The 16,256-nt window shown below is 60.5% G+C and overlaps 1 protein-coding gene across 8 annotated transcripts in view; it reads left to right on the top strand.

The window, feature by feature from the left end:
• Positions 1 to 13,422, top strand: part of RALGDS (ral guanine nucleotide dissociation stimulator) — a 43,522-nt gene extending 30,100 nt beyond the window's left edge. For 3 of the 8 annotated variants that reach the window (XM_057313814.1, XM_057313813.1, XM_048223331.2), the window contains exons 2-18: positions 203 to 313; positions 1,397 to 1,590; positions 1,788 to 1,886; positions 2,756 to 2,949; positions 3,194 to 3,657; positions 4,332 to 4,547; positions 4,865 to 4,968; positions 5,352 to 5,436; positions 6,376 to 6,444; positions 6,876 to 6,962; positions 7,463 to 7,495; positions 7,823 to 7,944; positions 8,110 to 8,205; positions 8,428 to 8,629; positions 8,813 to 9,055; positions 10,186 to 10,300; positions 12,352 to 13,422. In XM_057313814.1, the coding sequence (XP_057169797.1) occupies positions 203 to 313; positions 1,397 to 1,590; positions 1,788 to 1,886; positions 2,756 to 2,949; positions 3,194 to 3,657; positions 4,332 to 4,547; positions 4,865 to 4,968; positions 5,352 to 5,436; positions 6,376 to 6,444; positions 6,876 to 6,962; positions 7,463 to 7,495; positions 7,823 to 7,944; positions 8,110 to 8,205; positions 8,428 to 8,629; positions 8,813 to 9,055; positions 10,186 to 10,300; positions 12,352 to 12,527 (2,610 nt within the window). In that variant the 3' untranslated portion in view covers positions 12,528 to 13,422. Of the gene's footprint in view, positions 1 to 202; positions 314 to 1,396; positions 1,591 to 1,787; positions 1,887 to 2,755; positions 2,950 to 3,193; positions 3,658 to 4,331; positions 4,548 to 4,864; positions 4,969 to 5,351; positions 5,437 to 6,375; positions 6,445 to 6,875; positions 6,963 to 7,462; positions 7,496 to 7,822; positions 7,945 to 8,109; positions 8,206 to 8,427; positions 8,630 to 8,812; positions 9,056 to 10,185; positions 10,301 to 12,351 lie in introns of those variants that run through there. The other 5 variants (XM_026514267.4, XM_048223333.2, XM_026514266.4 and 2 more) reach the window with 3 other exon arrangements.
• Positions 13,423 to 16,256: the final 2,834 nt, after the last annotated feature.

Genomic DNA, 16,256 nt, shown 5'->3' with positions numbered 1-16,256 from the left:
AGGAACCTGGAGGGCTGGTCTTGTTCACACCTACCTTGTGGCTGATGGGGTGGGAAGGCGAGGGCTGGGGGCAGCATTCACCAGCCCTGACATCACTCCCGAGCCCTTGAGCTGCCGGCCCATTTCATCCTGGCTTGGGAATTTGTGTGGACGCTGTGTCTCAGCTGGGGACCGGAAGGCTCATGGGGCACTGTCTCTGCAGAGCTGCACGCAGGAGATCGGCGAGGAGCTGGTCAACGGGGTCATCTACTCCATCTCCCTGCGAAAGGTGCAGGCGCACCATGGAACCCACAAGGGCCAGCGCTGGCTTGGGGTGAGTGCAGGCGCGGGGCCTCCACCCCCCGGACCCTGAGAAGGCGCCAGGTTCCAGACTCTCTGGCCACTCTTTTGGGCTCCCTCCCGTGGCTTCCTGCCTGAGAGCCCCACAGTCCCACTCCTGAAGGAACCTGGGCCTCCACACCCTCCCCACTGTCTAGGCCTGGGCTCGGTCAGGGGCAAGGTCACTGCACAGGGGCGCCTGCGAGGCTCAGTCGGTTGAGCGTCTGACTCTTGATTTTGGCTCCGGTCATGATCTCAGGGTCATGAGATCGAGCCCTGCATCGGCCCTGCGGGTGCATGGGACCTGCCTAGGATTCTCTGCCTCTTCCTCTGCCTCTCCTGTGCCCGTGCACACACGCTCGCTCTCTCTTAAAAAGAAAAAACAAAAACAAAAAAAAACCGCTCTGCACATACCTGCGTGAACATCAGAAAAGACACTTTTCTACTGTTCCACTTCACATTGGGCCCCAGGTGATGTTGTATTTTCCCCTGTCTGTTTTAACTCCTTCCCCCAGTTGTCTCAAGTAGCTGGCAGCCCCTCCTTGCACACCTGCGAGCCTTCCACGTCACCACGCTTAGAAAGGCGAGTTTCACCCCAAAGGCGTGAGGCTCAGGCTCCTGTACAGTTTACTGTCCCCTGGAGCACAGCCATGTGACCCCTCCAGGTCAGAGGTAGGGCCTGGCTCTGCTGCATAACATTCCAGAAGGGAGGCCAGTTGTCACGGTGATTCAGCCCTTCTGTGCCCTGGGCCTGGACGTGACCCCCTTGCCGCAGCCATTCCCCGGTGCGGCCCGAACACCCAGGATCTCCCCACCCTAGAAGGAGGCTCTGTCTTCTCGTCTCTAGAATGGGCATGTTTTGCCAGGGCTCACCCGGGGAATGCGCTTCCTCCTCCGGCTAACAGGCTGACCCAGAAGGGTCGGGTCTGTGTTTGTCGTCGTTCCCCATCTCAAATTCCGCTTCCAAAGCTGAGCATGTTTCTCTGCGGGGGACGCGTGTCTGAGCTCCAGTCCCCCACCCTCCTGGCAGCCCACGGTGCTGCCGCTGACCACCCGCCCCTCCTTCGTCCCACCGCAGTGTGAAAACGAGTCCGCGCTGACGCTGTATGAGACCTGTAAGGTGCGGACGGTGAAAGCGGGCACGCTGGAGAAGCTGGTGGAGCACCTAGTGCCCGCCTTCCGGGACAGCGATCTCTCCTACGTCACTGTCTTCCTGTGCACCTACCGAGCCTTCACGACCACCCAGCAGGTCCTGGACCTGCTGTTCAAAAGGTGAGCAGGGCCCCTGTCCTGCACAGCAGGCGCCGCTCACCTGCGGGCTGGGTGTGTCGGGCATGGCGCGTCCCCTCTCTGACATAAAGCCCCTTCTGGACATGTCGCCTAATTCGGTGCACAGGGCAGACCATCTCCCTGCCCTCCCGGGCTTCCGTTCTAGTCGGGGAGTCAGCCGGTAACCCTAGACATCATAGCAGGTACGGTAGACGTGACGCCCTCACGGCCTCCTCTAGATACGGATGCATCCTCCCTTATTCTGACGAGGACGGCGGACCCCAGGACCAGTTGAAAAAGTGAGTGGACTTTGGGTCTGCTGGGAGGGTCCCCTGTGTCCCAGGTGGGGGACATGCGGGGCTTTGGCGGGGCCGGGGGTGCCGGGCAGAGCCCTGGCCCCCACACGTCTCGTGATTGCTGCTGGAGGATGGGGGTGTGGGGGCCTCTCCTGCAGAAGGACAGGAGTCAGACAGCTGGGGCTGCGGTCCCGGGGCTTAGGGAGCAGAGGGGAGGCTGGGGGCTGAGGCTGGGCCCTGAGGGGAGTGTGTCCTGTCCGCTGCCCACCCCAGCCCTGCGTGTCCTGACCCGATCCGGGGGCCACCTGCTCATGCAGGGGCCTCACGCCTCGGTCTCCCAGGCCAGCTGCACGTGGGGCCTGGACAGGCCGGACAGCAGTTCCCGAGAATAGTGTTGCCGAGAAGAGGAGACCCCACGTGCCTGAAAGGGCGTCAGGCAGCCGTCGGAGCAGGAGCTGGGGGTCGAGGGGCTGTGAGAGCCCGGGCAGGCTGGGCAGAGGGACGCTGCCTGTTCCGTCCTCCCTCACAGGCCTCTGCAGGGCCTACTGTGTGCACCAGGGCCGGGACAGAGCAGACACCACCCCCCCCCGACCCTCCTGGAGTTTCCAGTGCAGCAGGGAGGGACCCAGACAGACAGAGGAGTGGGTCAGGCTCCCCTGAGGAAGGCAGGGGTGCTCACAGCAGTGATGGAGGGCTCCCTCCCGTGGAGTTGCCGGCTGCACCTGCTGGCTGGACCTGCCCCTGCATGGATGGCGGTGGGGGTAGGCTGGGCGGGCCTGGCCTCTGGACGGAGCATCCCCAGGGGTGTGGCAGGGGGCCGTGTGCAAGGAAAGGCCAGGCACTGACTCTGCTCCCTGTCTGCCTACCTCCAGTGCCATCTCCTCCATTCTGGGCACCTGGCTGGACCAGTACTCGGAGGACTTCTGTCAGCCCCCAGACTTTCCCTGCCTCAAGCAGCTGGTGGCCTACGTGCAGCTCAACATGCCTGGTTCTGACCTGGAGCGCCGTGCCCACCTTCTGCTGGCCCAGCTGGAGCACGCAGGGCCCCCGGAGGCTGAGCCCGAGGGTGAGAAGGCTGGGGCTGGGTGCGTGCGGTGTGTGGGGATGGGTCGGTGCTGGCCCCACAGGGAGGAGCCCCCAGAGGCTGGTGTGGGGCCAGGAGCAAGGACTGGGCTCAGAGCACCCAGCGGGTAGAAGGCAGTCGGGGAGACGTCCTGGGGAGGGTTCCTTCCTGGCTGCGGCTTCTCTGGGCGCCCCTGGCCTGGGCTCTGTCTCTGCAAAGGCACATGGAAACTTCTCTCCTCCTGTAGCTCTGTCTCCAGCTCCAGCTCCAGCGCCAGTTCTAAAAACAGCTCCAGAACTAGAGCCAGCTTTAGCACCAACTCTCCTGCCTGCCCCAGAGCTCCAGACACCCCCGGCACCCACCCCAGAGCCCGAGGCAGCCCCAGCACCTGCTCCAGAGCCCGAGGCAGCCCCAGCACCCACCCCAGAGCTTGAGGCAGCCCCGGCACCCACCCCAGAGCCCGAGGCAGCCCTGGCACCCACCCCAGAGCTCGAGGCAGCCCCGACACCCACCCCAGAGCCAGAGGCAGCCCTGGCACCTGCTCCAGAGCCCAAACCATCTCTGTCACAAACTCTCGAGCTGGAGGCAGCTCCAGCACCCGGGCCTCCCTGGCCTTCACCTGTGGCTGCAGAAAATGGCCTGAATGAGAAGCCTCACCTCTTGGCCTTCCCTCCCGACCTGGTGGCAGAGCAGTTTACCCTGATGGATGCGGTGAGCACCTCTCCCCGGCAGGACAGGGCAGGGCAGGGCGGGGCAGGGGCGCACCTCCCTCCGGCCTCTGGTCCATTCCCTGACATCCCCCGGTCCAGAGCGGATGTCCTGGTCCGTATCCCGGTTCCACCAGGACTCACTGTGTGATCTCCGGACTGTGGACGTAGAGATGGGACCCTCCGCACCCCAGCCGTCCACACAGCGACTGTGGATTACGTGGTGTGGGACAGTTGCGGGCTGGGCGGGGCCTGGCCCACATGGTGAGGAGTGGATCTCCCTGAGTGCATCCAGCTCCACAGTCAGCCCCTCGATCGGCCAGTTATTAGGCACCTGCTGTGTACCAGAGTTATGGCAGGCAGCAGAGCCTGTAGGTGTGGCCCCCGCAGCGAGTGTGCATCTGGGCGGGGCAGAAGTGAGGCATGATGGGGGAGCTGGAAGTGCCACCCGGTATGGGCAGCTGTGAGCCACCTTCTGGGGCTTGGAGTTAGGGAGGACAGGCTGCTAAAAACGCCACACTCTTTCCTCCAGCGCGTCCTCCTGGGTCCCTCCTCTGTGGGGCGCCCGTGGTAGGCAGAGGACAAAGCCCAGACACACCCCCTGCCAGCCCTGCAAGCCTCGAGCCGCATGCTGAGCTCGGGGGTGTGGCAGCTGGTGACTCTCCCCCTGGTCCCCAGGAGCTGTTCAAGAAGGTGGTGCCCTACCACTGCCTGGGCTCCATCTGGTCGCAGAGGGACAAGAAGGGCAAGGAACACCTGGCTCCCAGCGTCCGGGCCACTGTCACCCAGTTCAACAACGTGGCCAACTGCGTCATCACCACCTGCCTGGGGGACCGGAGTGTCACGGCCCGGGACAGGGCCAGGGTGGTGGAGCACTGGATCGAAGTGGCCAGGGTACGCCTCCGAGGGGGCCTCGGGGAGCCCCTGTCTCACTTCATCTGGCCTCAGGGTGCTGGACCATGGTCCCGGGCCCCGCAGAGACCCCAGCATTCCTTCCCAGGGGCACTCCGGCCTGCACATCCCACTGCCCCGGTGATCTCTCCCCCGTAACTTCCTCCCGTGGCTTGAGCTCGGCTCCTTCTCCCGGGAGTGCTGCTTACCGGGGCCCAGGGGATGCTCTCGGGGCTCTGCGGGCATCCGTCGCCCCCAGGACGGGAGGTCCCGGCCGCGGGGACCGCAGTCACACCTCGGCCCTTCTTTTCCTCCCCCAGGAGTGCCGCGTCCTCAAGAACTTCTCGTCTCTCTACGCCATCCTGTCAGCCCTACAGAGCAACTCCATCCACCGGCTGAAGAAGACGTGGGAAGAAGTTTCCAGGTGGGCCAGCCTCTCTCGGCAGGAGCTCCAGGGTGACCCGGGACCTGCCAGGAAGCAGTGAATCCTGGGCCAGGCCTGCTGGTGGGGCCTCCAAGGGTCCATTGGCCTTAGGCCAGCAGTTCTGCCTTGGGACTCAGTTTCCTTACCTGTCAGCCACTAGACTGAGCCACACTGGAGATTTTCCTGTGTTTACTCGGCAGCCACACCACTCTATCCACTTAAAATCAAAACGGGTCAGAACAGACCCCCACACACAGAGCTCCCCTCCCCGGGCCCGCAGAGCGCACCCAGCCGGGCAGTTTGGGGCCTTGGGCTCTAAAATGAAGTGGATTAGCACGCACAGCTACGTGCGCCATTCCCAAGCCTGTCCTTCCTTCCCACAGGGACAGCTTCCGAATCTTCCAGAAGCTATCGGAGATCTTCTCGGATGAGAACAACTATTCTCTGAGCAGAGAGCTGCTCATCAAGGTACAGCCGGGCAGAGGACGGAGGTTCTCCGCAGGAGTTGCTCTGAAAAACTCCAGGCCTGTCTTGTCTGGACTTCGGGGAGAATGGGGGCTTTTCGGTCCGTGGCCGGTGGGGGACAGTTTGGGGAACAGGAGGCCCTGGGGATGGGGTGGGGGCAGCTGGGGTGTTCCAGAAGGAATGGGTGAGCTCATAGGATTAGCAGGTCACCTGCTTCCTCCAGGCTGGTGGGTGGATGGGGTCAGGGCTGGGGGGCTCCCTCTGTCCACACTGCAGCTCAAGGGGAGGGCACCCTGCCTGCCTAGGGATGCGGTACCGCAGGGGGAGCCAGAGGCCACATCCCAAAGGGGTTGCCCAGCCTTGGGTCCATATGAGCAGACCCGGGAGGCAGCTCTGGGTGCACTGGGGGACTCTGCCCCGGGCCAGACACTACAAATGGATCCCAGGGAGTCTTGTTGGGCTCTTGCCACAAAGGCTTCAAATTAGCCAGAAGATCAGTTAGCGGGAGCAGGTCTCAAGCCAGGAGGGAGGAGCCCGCTCTCCTCTGAGTCCCTCTGGGACCTCGGGCGAGTCACTGCCCCTCTCAGAAAATGGAAGAATGAGGAGCCTAGGGTCCCTCTGGTCTCATGACTCGTGGGGAAGCAGCGAGGTGCCAGGAGAAAAGGAATGTGCATGAGTTTTGTGCGGAGCCCCGACCCCTGAGCGGGCGAGGGCAGCAGGAACAGGCATGGATGTCGAGTGCCTGGAGACCCCCAGGAGGCGGGGGTCGTGCCCACCTGCACTCGACAGACGAGGAAACAGGCTCAGGGAGGCCAGGCTGCTGGCCCACATTCCCCCGCCCAGTGAGTGGTGTACCAGTGACCGAGGCCCAAGGTCAGGTCGGCTGGAAGGGAAGCTGGGGAGGAGAGGAAGATCTCACTGACCCTGTCCTCAACCTGGCAGGAGGGGACCTCCAAGTTTGCCACCCTGGAGATGAACCCCAAGAGAGCCCAGAAACGGCCAAAGGAGACGGTGAGTGTGTGCGAGGCCTGGGAGAGGCAGGGGGCTGGCCTCCCAGTGAGGAGAGGAGGGGGTCGCCCCCAGCCCTTGCCCCCTGCTGCTGCAGTGCCTGACCTGCCCGCAAGACCTGACCTCCTCTGGGAGGCCGTGCCCTGACCAGCTGCTGTCTTGATGGTGCCAGGGGCAGCTACCAGAGCAAAGGCCTGGGAGAGCCGGGCCGGGGTGGGTTTAGCAGTGGGGAAGGTCCAGGAACCACAGAACCTTGGTGATTTGCCAAATACCGGGCCTGGAAGGTGACTAAGGGGAGTTTGGGATCCGTGGCCACTAGGAGGGAGTCTGGGGAGACAGCTGAAGATCCCCGGGCTGCTCTGAGAGGCTGGGGTGGAGACTTCGGCTGAGGGGAGCCTTGGTCCTGGCTCATCGGCCCCACGCCCATGCCACAGGGTGTCATCCAGGGCACTGTTCCCTACCTGGGCACGTTCCTCACAGACCTGGTGATGCTGGACACCGCGATGAAGGACTATCTGTATGTGAGTGAGCCCCAGGGGCCCGGCTGGGGTGGGAGTGGGGCCGGGGTCCTGGAGCCCTGGAGGGAGGTGCCCCTCACTGAGCCCTGAGCTCTCAGCGCTGGGCACACCGCATCTGAGAGCCCCCAGCCGTCCCCAGGGGCCAGGGCACCTGCCCATCTCACCAGTGAGTAAAGAGCTAGGCGCCCAGCTGGTGAGGCCTAGAGCTGCAGGAGGGTTTGGCCCAGGGGCACGCAGCCCTCCCTCAGGCAGTGGCCACGGGCGGAGAGGGGCTGGCCCTCCAAGGTCAGACACGGGGTGCCCACGGTGGGGCAAGAGGTTCCTCGAGGCTCTGCCCACCCCCCACCGGCCGGCCCCCAGATCCTAGGACCCACCCTAAGCCCCAGTGCGTGTGCCCACCTGCCCCCTGGTGTTTGCTCTCGGGAGTGCAGCCTGAGAGAGGCTGAGGGGCGGTCATGGGCAAGGGGACACTTTCTGATGGTCGCCGGCCCTTTGCCTTCCAGGGGAGACTGATCAACTTCGAGAAGAGGAGGAAGGTGAGCCACTGCAGCCCATACATGTTGGCGGGGGTGTGGAAATCAGAGACCCGCCCGGGTAGAACACTTGGCCGCATCCGGCTTCCTGTTATATTTGTGGGGAGAGTCGGATACACAGAGGAGTGGGGACCTCTCCCACTGGAGGGGGGGCGCAGGAGGCCGGAATCAGGGATGGCTTCCTGGGAGGGGCTGTCTGGACCCAGCTCCGAGAACAGGGTGGGCCTGGGCAGGAGTAGAGAGTAGGGGGGCCCCAGAGGCCCTGGGCCCCAGGCCACGCCCAGCACCCCATCCGTGCCAGCCCTGACCTGCCCTTCCCTCTGGCCCCAGGAATTCGAAGTGATCGCCCAGATCAAGCTGCTACAGTCGGCATGTAACAACTACAGCATCACGCCCGAGGAGCACTTCGGGGCCTGGTTCCGGGCCATGGAGCGGCTGAGCGAGGCGGAGAGGTGCGCCTGCGCAGGAGCTGGGCGCGGCTGCGGCGGGCTGTGCTGTGCAAGCTTGGTCGGCACCGGACTGGCTCTGGGCGTCCGGACCTCCGCTGCCGGCAGGTTGCGGGAGGGAGGCCTGGGTGCGCCTCCCCGTGGCCTCACAGCTGCACCTCTGTCCTGTAGCTACAGCCTGTCCTGTGAGCTGGAGCCCCCCTCCGAGTCGGCCAGCAACACGCTCAAGGCCAAGAAGAACGCGGCCATCGTCAAGCGCTGGAGCGAGTGAGTGCCAGGGCTGCGGGAAGGGCTCCCTGCGGGCTCGGGGGCGCCTCGGGCTGAGCGTGCCCCTGTGAAATAGGGTGACCCTAACTCGACAAATGTGGGACAAATGTGGGGCTGGTGATGGACTGAGCACTTGGCACAGAGCCTGGAATGTGGAGCGGAGGGGGCAGGGCAGGCTGTGTCCCTGGGGAGGCCCCCAGCTGAGCGGACCCTTCCCTGCAGCCGCCAGGCCCCCAGCACGGAGCTCAGTACCAGCGGCAGCTCGCACTCCAAGTCCTGTGACCAGCTCAGGTGCGGCCCCTACCTCAGCAGCGGGGACCTTGCCGACGCCCTCAGCGTCCACTCGGCCGGCTCCTCGAGCTCCGACGTGGAGGAGATCAACATGAGCTTTGTCCCAGAGTCCCCCGATGGTCAGGAAAAAAAGGTGACTGTTCCACTCCTTCTCCCCCGAGGCCCTTCCCCGGGCCCAGGCCCCCACCCCGCCCTCCCCGCAAGGGGCCGGGACGCCCCAGCTCCTACCCAGAGCTCCCCGGAGGCCCCGGTGCCGGGCGCTGGCCCGGGCGCCCTGCAGGGTCCGGGGCTCCTGCTGATCGTGCCATCCCCGCAGTTCTGGGAGTCGACCTCCCAGTCGTCCCCGGAGACATCCGGCATCAGCTCGGCCTCCAGCAGCACCTCCTCCTCCTCAGCCTGCACCACGCCCGTGGCCGCCGCGCGTGCGCACAAGCGCTCCGTGTCCGGGGTCTGCGGCTGCGGCGCCTCGCTGCCGCTCTACAACCAGCAGGTGGGCGACCGCTGCATCATCCGCGTCAGCCTGGACGTGGACAACGGCAACATGTACAAGAGCATCCTGGTGAGCCCGTCCCGCGCCCGCCGTGCGCCGCCTAACCTGCCAGGGGGGCGGGAAGGACAGACGGTCAGCGGGGATGATCGAGAAGCTTCCCTAGAGAGAGGGCCAGGGAGAGCCTCACCGAGAAGGCGCCTGAGGAGACACGGGGAGGCAGGGAGGCCCGGGGGTTGGAAGAGCAACAGGAGGCCCGAGGTTGAGGGCCCAGGACTTGGGTGTGGATCTCCTCAGAGGAAGACAGAAGCTCCCGGTGGTTGGAGCGGAGGGCGGGCAGCGGGGACTTTGGGCTTCTCTGTGGGGGTGGGCTGGGGCCAGGAAGTGCAGGGAGGCCTGCGAGGAGGCTGTGACCAGGCCAGGCTGGTGGCCTTGGGGGTGGCCAGCGGCGTCAGACCGTGAATGTCGTGCAGGGCTTATCAAGCCAAGGGGCTTTGTCTCCAGGCACTGTGTGTGTTCGGTTGGGGAGGGGGGAGAGCGACTCTTCTCACGTTCCAGAACTCACTGCAGAGCAGCCATGTGCACTCCGCGAAGGCCCCCCATCCGCTCACATTGGGTCAGGTGCCCCATGACACAGCCACCCTGTGCTGAGCTTCCTGCCCACCAGGACCTAGCCCGACTGTCGTTAACAGTCGGCTGTGTGACTCCATGTCCAAGGCCTGTCTGCATGCTGGCCTTTGGGGTCAAGGCAGGATGGGTTGGCCTGTGCTGACCACCACGGCAGCCTCCAGCCAGTGCAGGCCTGGCACAGACGCAGCCCCTGGGCATCTGGCCAGCTCCTCTCTTGCCTCCAGGGCTGGAACTAGATGCTGTCTTTTCCCTGGGTTCATTGATCCCATTGTCCTGCAGGGGCGGGCTCGAGGGGAGCGGCCCCCAGGCGCAGGCAGGGTTCCAAGGTGGCATGGGAGGAGGTAGCAGGCTTGTACGAGATTGGGGGGCAGGAACAGTTGGGACAGGCCCCCCATCCCTGCATGGAGGCCCCCCGGGGCAGGACGAGGGGGAGAGGCCCCCATGGACCTAGCTGCAGCCAAAAGCTGGGCCTTTGTATGCAGGGCCAGGCCACTCCAAATGTCCCTGGGGCTGCACTCCGAGGGGGCTGCTCCAGGCCCCTCGCCCTGACGGTCTGCCCCTTCCCGATCTAGGTAACCAGCCAAGATAAGGCTCCGGCCGTGATCCGCAAGGCCATGGACAAACACAACCTGGACGAGGATGAGCCAGACGACTACGAGCTGGTGCAGGTTATTTCCGAAGATCGGAGTAAGTCGGGGGGCCAGGTGGGCGGGCTGTGGGGACGCAACACCACGCCCCAGGCCCACGCCCCAGCCCCAGGCCCACACCCCAGCCCCAGGCCCAGACCCTCAGGCCAGCCCCAGGCCCACCGCCCAGCCCCAGGCCCAGCTCCAGCCCCAGGCCCAGCTCCAGCCCCAGGCCCACAGCCCAGCCTCAGGCCCACAGCCCAGCCTCAGGCCCACAGCCCAGTCTCAGGCCCACGCCGCAGCTCCAGCCCCAGGCCCAGGCCCACAGCCCAGCTCCCGCCCCAGGCCCACAGCCTCAGCCCCAGGCCCACACCCCAGCCCCAGACCCACACAGCCCATGCCCCAGCCTCAGGCCCACGCCGTAGCCCCAGGCCCACGGCCTACAGTCCAGCTCCAGCCCCACGGCCCACAGCCCAGCTCCAGCCCCAGGCCCATGCCCCAGCCCCAGGTCCACGCCCCAGCCCCAGGCCCACAGCCCACGGGCATGCCCAGAGCACAAGCTGCCATGGTGGAGGCGGGCAGCCTTGTGCGGGTGCTGCCCTGCCCCGGGGCAGCCTCCTCACCGGCCCCTGGCATGTGCATGCCCTTGGCTGGATGTGAACAGGCTGTGGGAGACCTAGTTCAAAGCTAGCAGCACCAAGGAGTGAAGAGAAAAGGCTTTTCTTCTGGGCCAGGCAGCCAGATGGCCAAGCCCATGGGCCATTCACAGGAGCACCCTGGCTGAGATGGGAAATACGTGCTTCAGAAAGAATCTTGCCAGCCACGGACCTGAGCCTCAACTATGTTAAAACCCACGCGCATGTGACATTGTCTCCGTCTGCTGGGGCTGCTTGACAACCCACCATAGGCTGGGGGGCTGGTCAACTCCCGAGATTTCTGTCCTACAGTGGTAGGGCTGCAAGTGCACGAGGAGGGTGCTGGCATGGTCAGGTTCTGGCGAGGGCCGTCTTCCAGAGGCCATACAGACGCCTTCTCCTTGTGGCCTCACGTGGTAGACGGGCGAGGGGCCTCTTGGTGGGGGGCCCCTTTTATCAGGCGTCAGTCCCATTCCTGAGGCTCCACTCCCACGACCTTTCCACGGCCCGAAGGCTCCATCACTTTGGGCGTGCGGATTCCCACACAAGTCTGGGGGGACACAAACATTCAGACCACAGCAGACATTAAGCACAGGCTCTGAGGGCCCAGCGCAGTGGGTGAGAGCCAGGAAAGCGCCGGACCCCAGGGGCAGCACGGACTTGGAGCAGGATGACGGGGTCGGAAAGCTCGAGCTCGGCCCTTCCGCCGTCCCGCCTTCCTCCCCCCACGAGGGAGATAACGAGCAGGGGTTAACCCACACGTGCATCTGGAGGCACGTGCTCTTCTTTCCCTGAGCTGCCAGCCGTGAGCCCAGACAATGTATAGTGACCCCCAGCACCCCCCGAAGTTGTCTCCTGAACCTCTCACCTTCTCGCACCATTTTGGTGGGGGGCAGGGGGGAACAGGGCAGGTGCAACCCCCGGGATGGGAGGACTGAGGCCCAGGGCAGGGTAGGGAAGGTGAGGCAGGGGCAAGAGCTCAGTGGGTCTAGGCCGTAGCAGGCTCCCGTCCACAGCAGACGGGAGAGGAGGAGCCACGCAGGGGGCATGGAGGCCTCCTGGGCCCTGGCACAGAGGACCGAGGCAAGGCCCAGCCTTTGCTAGGCCCCCAACCTTGGTCCTGAGTAGGGCAGGGCTTAGGGGAGGTGTTCTGGATTCTAGAAAGCTGCTTCCAGCTCGAGAGCGTGGTCAGTGATGGCAGCAGGGGGTGAGATGGATGGCCCTTTGCCAACTCCAGACCGAGGTGGGGACTTGTGGAGTCAGAGTCCCTTTTTAAACAAGAGTCACTGGATTTCCTGAGTGCCCAGCAGTCCCCTCGGCAGGCGTCATTCAGAGGGGTCATCAGAATTCCTGAGGTTGGATTGGGGGTCTCAGGTCTTTGGCTCAGGCCTGCCCTAGCGGGGCCCTCAAGTGGTGGGTGTTCTGTGGGGCCCCCTTTGCAAGCATCACTGACTCTCCCTCCACCCTCTCCCCGCAGAGCTGAAGATCCCTGACAACGCCAACGTGTTCTATGCCATGAACTCCACCGCCAACTATGACTTTGTCCTAAAGAAACGGACCTTCACAAAGGGGGCAAAGGTCAGGCATGGCGCCAGCTCAACTCTTCCTCGCATGAAGCAGAAGGGACTCAAGATTGCCAAGGGCATCTTCTGATTAGTCCCTAGTGCTGGCCGGCCACAGGACCGCTGTCAGGGGCTGGCTGGCTGGGTGACTAAGCACTTAGAGACTCCAGTGGCCCGGGCCAGGCGGGCGCCTTCTGTCTGACCTGCCAGCTCAGGCCACCCCCAGACTCCAGCTTCACCCTGAACCTTTCCTGCTGCCGGGATTGACGCCTACTGTTTGCTAGGCTGACCTGGCCTCCCGTGGACCACTCGCTGCCTTAGGTGCCTTCTGCTCTCTTGAACCAGAGGACTAGCTGACTTTTGCCAAGGAGCACTGCCGATGGGCAGGGAGCCCTGCGTGCTGCTGGGCTCTGCCCTCTGCGGGCTTCCCTCACACCTACTCAGGTGGGGGTCACTGCCATCTGTGCCCACGGGCACCCCAGGGCACCCATTCATCCACTGGGTCTGACCACTGCACTTCTCTCCTCGTGCCCACGGGCACCGGCCCGTGCCCTTCTCGGGTCCCGGGCCCTCTTTCCACCATGCTAGCCTTTCCCAGGCTGCACCAAAGATTCCACCGTCAGGGCCAACAGAGCGAGGGAGTCTCACCCACCCCCGCCCAACCCTCCCCCAGGAGAGGAGGAGGGGGACCCTCTTCACAGATCCCACTCTTCAGCCGGTGAGTGAGGACGGTCTCAGCCGAGTCCCATTGCCATGGACTCTCATCACACTGCAAGTGCCGTTCACCACTGCGCCCTGGGCTTCACGAGACCACGCGAGACGGGGGTTAGTGGGAAAGGAGAATTGGGGGAAGGGGGGGGTGTTGAATATTTGTATAAAAGGCAAAAACAAAACAAAGTTTACCGGTTGGGGAGGGGCAATATTTATTTGTTGTAAATAGCAAATGCTAGACTTGAAGATTATATTAAAATCCGGTTTCTACTATAGCCTGGGAGCTGTGGTTTGCGTCTTTCACTTCCTGTGCTAATTTAAATGAGACACACACTCTCACATTCCACGTTCAAAAAGGAAATCTTGCATGGTTACCGTTTATTTGTGTAAGGAGAAGCGAGAAGAGCCGGCCACCCGTCCCTGGGTCACTTAAGGAAACATGCGAGCCTGTCTTTCACAGAGCAAATGCTCACCTCAGTGTCATTACACTGCGCACCGAGCTGGGTCAGCCCGCCAAGCACGCCTGGGATTCAAGGTTAGAGGTGCTTTCACAGGGCGTAGCAACAAGCCCTGAAACTTGGGTGTCTTCAAACATAACATTTGGGGGGCTCAGTTGATTGTCTGCCTTCAGCTCAGGTCATGATCTCAGGGTCCTGGGATCAAGCCCGCGTCAGGCTCCCTGCTCAGTGGGGAGTCTGCTTTTCCCTCCGCCTCTGCCCCTCCCCGCCGTCCGTGTGCTCTCTCGCTCGCTCTCTCTCTCAAATAAATATAATATTTAAAAAATAAAATAAAAATAACATTTGTGAGAGAAAATTATGGAATAAGAACTCCAGGGTCAGTCTCTCCCTGGAGACCATTAGTCTGGGGGGCGGGGGGAGTGATCAGAAGGAACCATCTGGGGACTCCGGAACCTCGTCCAACACAACGGCCAGGGGAGTGCTTGGTGACAAACACAGCCGTGGGACCTCAGCAGTTGAGATCTCTGCCGGGCCTCACCCTAACCACCAAGGCAGCAAGACAGAAGCTTCAGTCCCTGAGCAACAAAGAATACTTGGAACAACATAGTCTGGAAAAGTCACTATAGAAACGGAAGACTGCAGCTCTCAAACAACAGAAGTAAGCTTGGAGGAGGGGGACAATCTGGTTTCCAGAGTTACCACATTGTCATCCTCAATATTCAGTTCCCAACAAATTACAACACATACAGAGAAATAGGAAAACAGTGCTGGTACGTAGGAAAAAGAATTTGACAAACTCCCTGAGAAAGTCCAGGCATTGAAGTTACTAGTCAAAGACATTAAGTCAACAGTCTTAAATATGCTCAGTGAGCTAAAGGGAACCCCAGACAGAAAGCAAAAATCCCTAAAGGAACTCAAGAAAGTGATGTAAGAACAAATAGGAAACTTAATAAAGAGAAATTATGAAAAGGAACCACACAGAAACTCTGGAGTTGAAAGTACAATGACTGAAATGAAAAAACTCACCAGAGGGGTTCAATGGCAGAGTTGCACAGGCAGAAGAGAGAATCGGTGACTTCGAAGATAAGGCTATTGACATTATTCTCCCTGAAGAGCAGAAAGGAAAAAGAATGAAGAAACATGAACAGTCCCGTCCGGGAGTCAGGTGACATCATCAAATGTAAGCATACCGAAAGTCCCAGAAGAAGAGAGAAAGGAGCAGAGATGATCTGAAGTAACGATGGCCGAAAACTTCCCAGATTTGATGAAGACATAAATCTACACATTAAGAAGCTCAACAGACTCCAAGCAAGATAAACCCAAAGACACCCACACCGAGATACGTGGTAATAGAATTGTTGAAAGACAAAGAGAAAATCTTGAAAGCAGCAAGAAAGAAGCAGTCACGTACAGTGGGTCCTCAATAAGATTAAAAGAAACCATGTGGCCACCATGGTGGCCAGAAGGTAGTGGGATGACATATTTATATTTAAAGTACTGAAAGGACTTTATCCCGCACACCATCCTTTCAGGATGAAGGGAAACGAGGACATTCCCAGATAGAGGAAGTTAAGGGATTTTGTTATCAGTAGACCCGCCTAAAAGAAATCCTACAAGTGAAACTTTCAGGCTGAATGAAAGAACGCTAGATAGTAACTCAAAGCCATATGACAAATAAAGAGCACTAGTAAGAGATCATTAGGAAAACTTGTATGGTTTCACTTAGGTTTGTAACTCCCTCTTTTTTTTTGTATAATGTAAAAAACAAACTTTTAAGACAGTGCAAATCTGTGTTAATGGGAACAGAATACATGAAGATGTGATCTGGACAGTAACAACACAACGTGGGGATGGGAATTTATACGAGCTGAGTGTATACTACTGAATGAAGTTGGTATTATTCAAACGAGGTTGCTCTTAAGTGTGAGATGTTAATTGTAATCCCAAAGGTGACCAATAAGAAAATCTTCTTTAAGAAATATATGCAAAACTGCAGAAGGGAATCAAAAGGGTGGACTGTAAAAATAATCAGCTAAATCCATAAAAAGCAGTGATGGAGGAATTGAACAAAAAGCACATAGGACATACAGAGAACAAATAGCTAATGGAAGAAGGAAGTCATCAGTAATTATATATAAATGGTTTAAACTGTCCACATAAAAAGCAGTTTGGCAAAATGGATTTAAGAAACATACTCCAGCAATATGCTGTATTCAAAGAGACTTTGTTGTTGTTTTTTACGATTTTATTTATTTGAGAGAGAGAGAGAGATAGCAAGAGAAAGCACGAACGGGGAGGAGAGGGAGAAGCAGGCTCTCCACAAGCAGGGAACCCGATGCTGGGCTCGATCCCAGGACCCTGGGATCATGACCTGAGCCGAAGGAGACGCTTAATGGGCTGAGCCACCCAGGCATCCCCAAAGAGACTCACTTTGAAAGAAATCTACAAAAAGTTTAAAAGTAAAAGGGTGGGACAAGATATTCCACAAAAATGAACAGCTAGGGTGGCTGTATTATTATCTGACAAAATTGATTTTAAGTCAAAAAGGTAACAAGAGACAAAGAAGGTCAGGATACACCGATAAAAATTTCCATTCATCAAGAAAAAATAACAACTGTAAACCTCCATCCCTAAAGCAAAAATTGACATCT

This window comes from Ursus arctos, unplaced genomic scaffold (assembly GCF_023065955.2).
Source record: "Ursus arctos isolate Adak ecotype North America unplaced genomic scaffold, UrsArc2.0 scaffold_18, whole genome shotgun sequence".
In the NCBI taxonomy this organism is placed as follows: domain Eukaryota; kingdom Metazoa; phylum Chordata; class Mammalia; order Carnivora; family Ursidae; genus Ursus; species Ursus arctos.
This window is presented reverse-complemented; position numbering and strand designations above follow the sequence as displayed.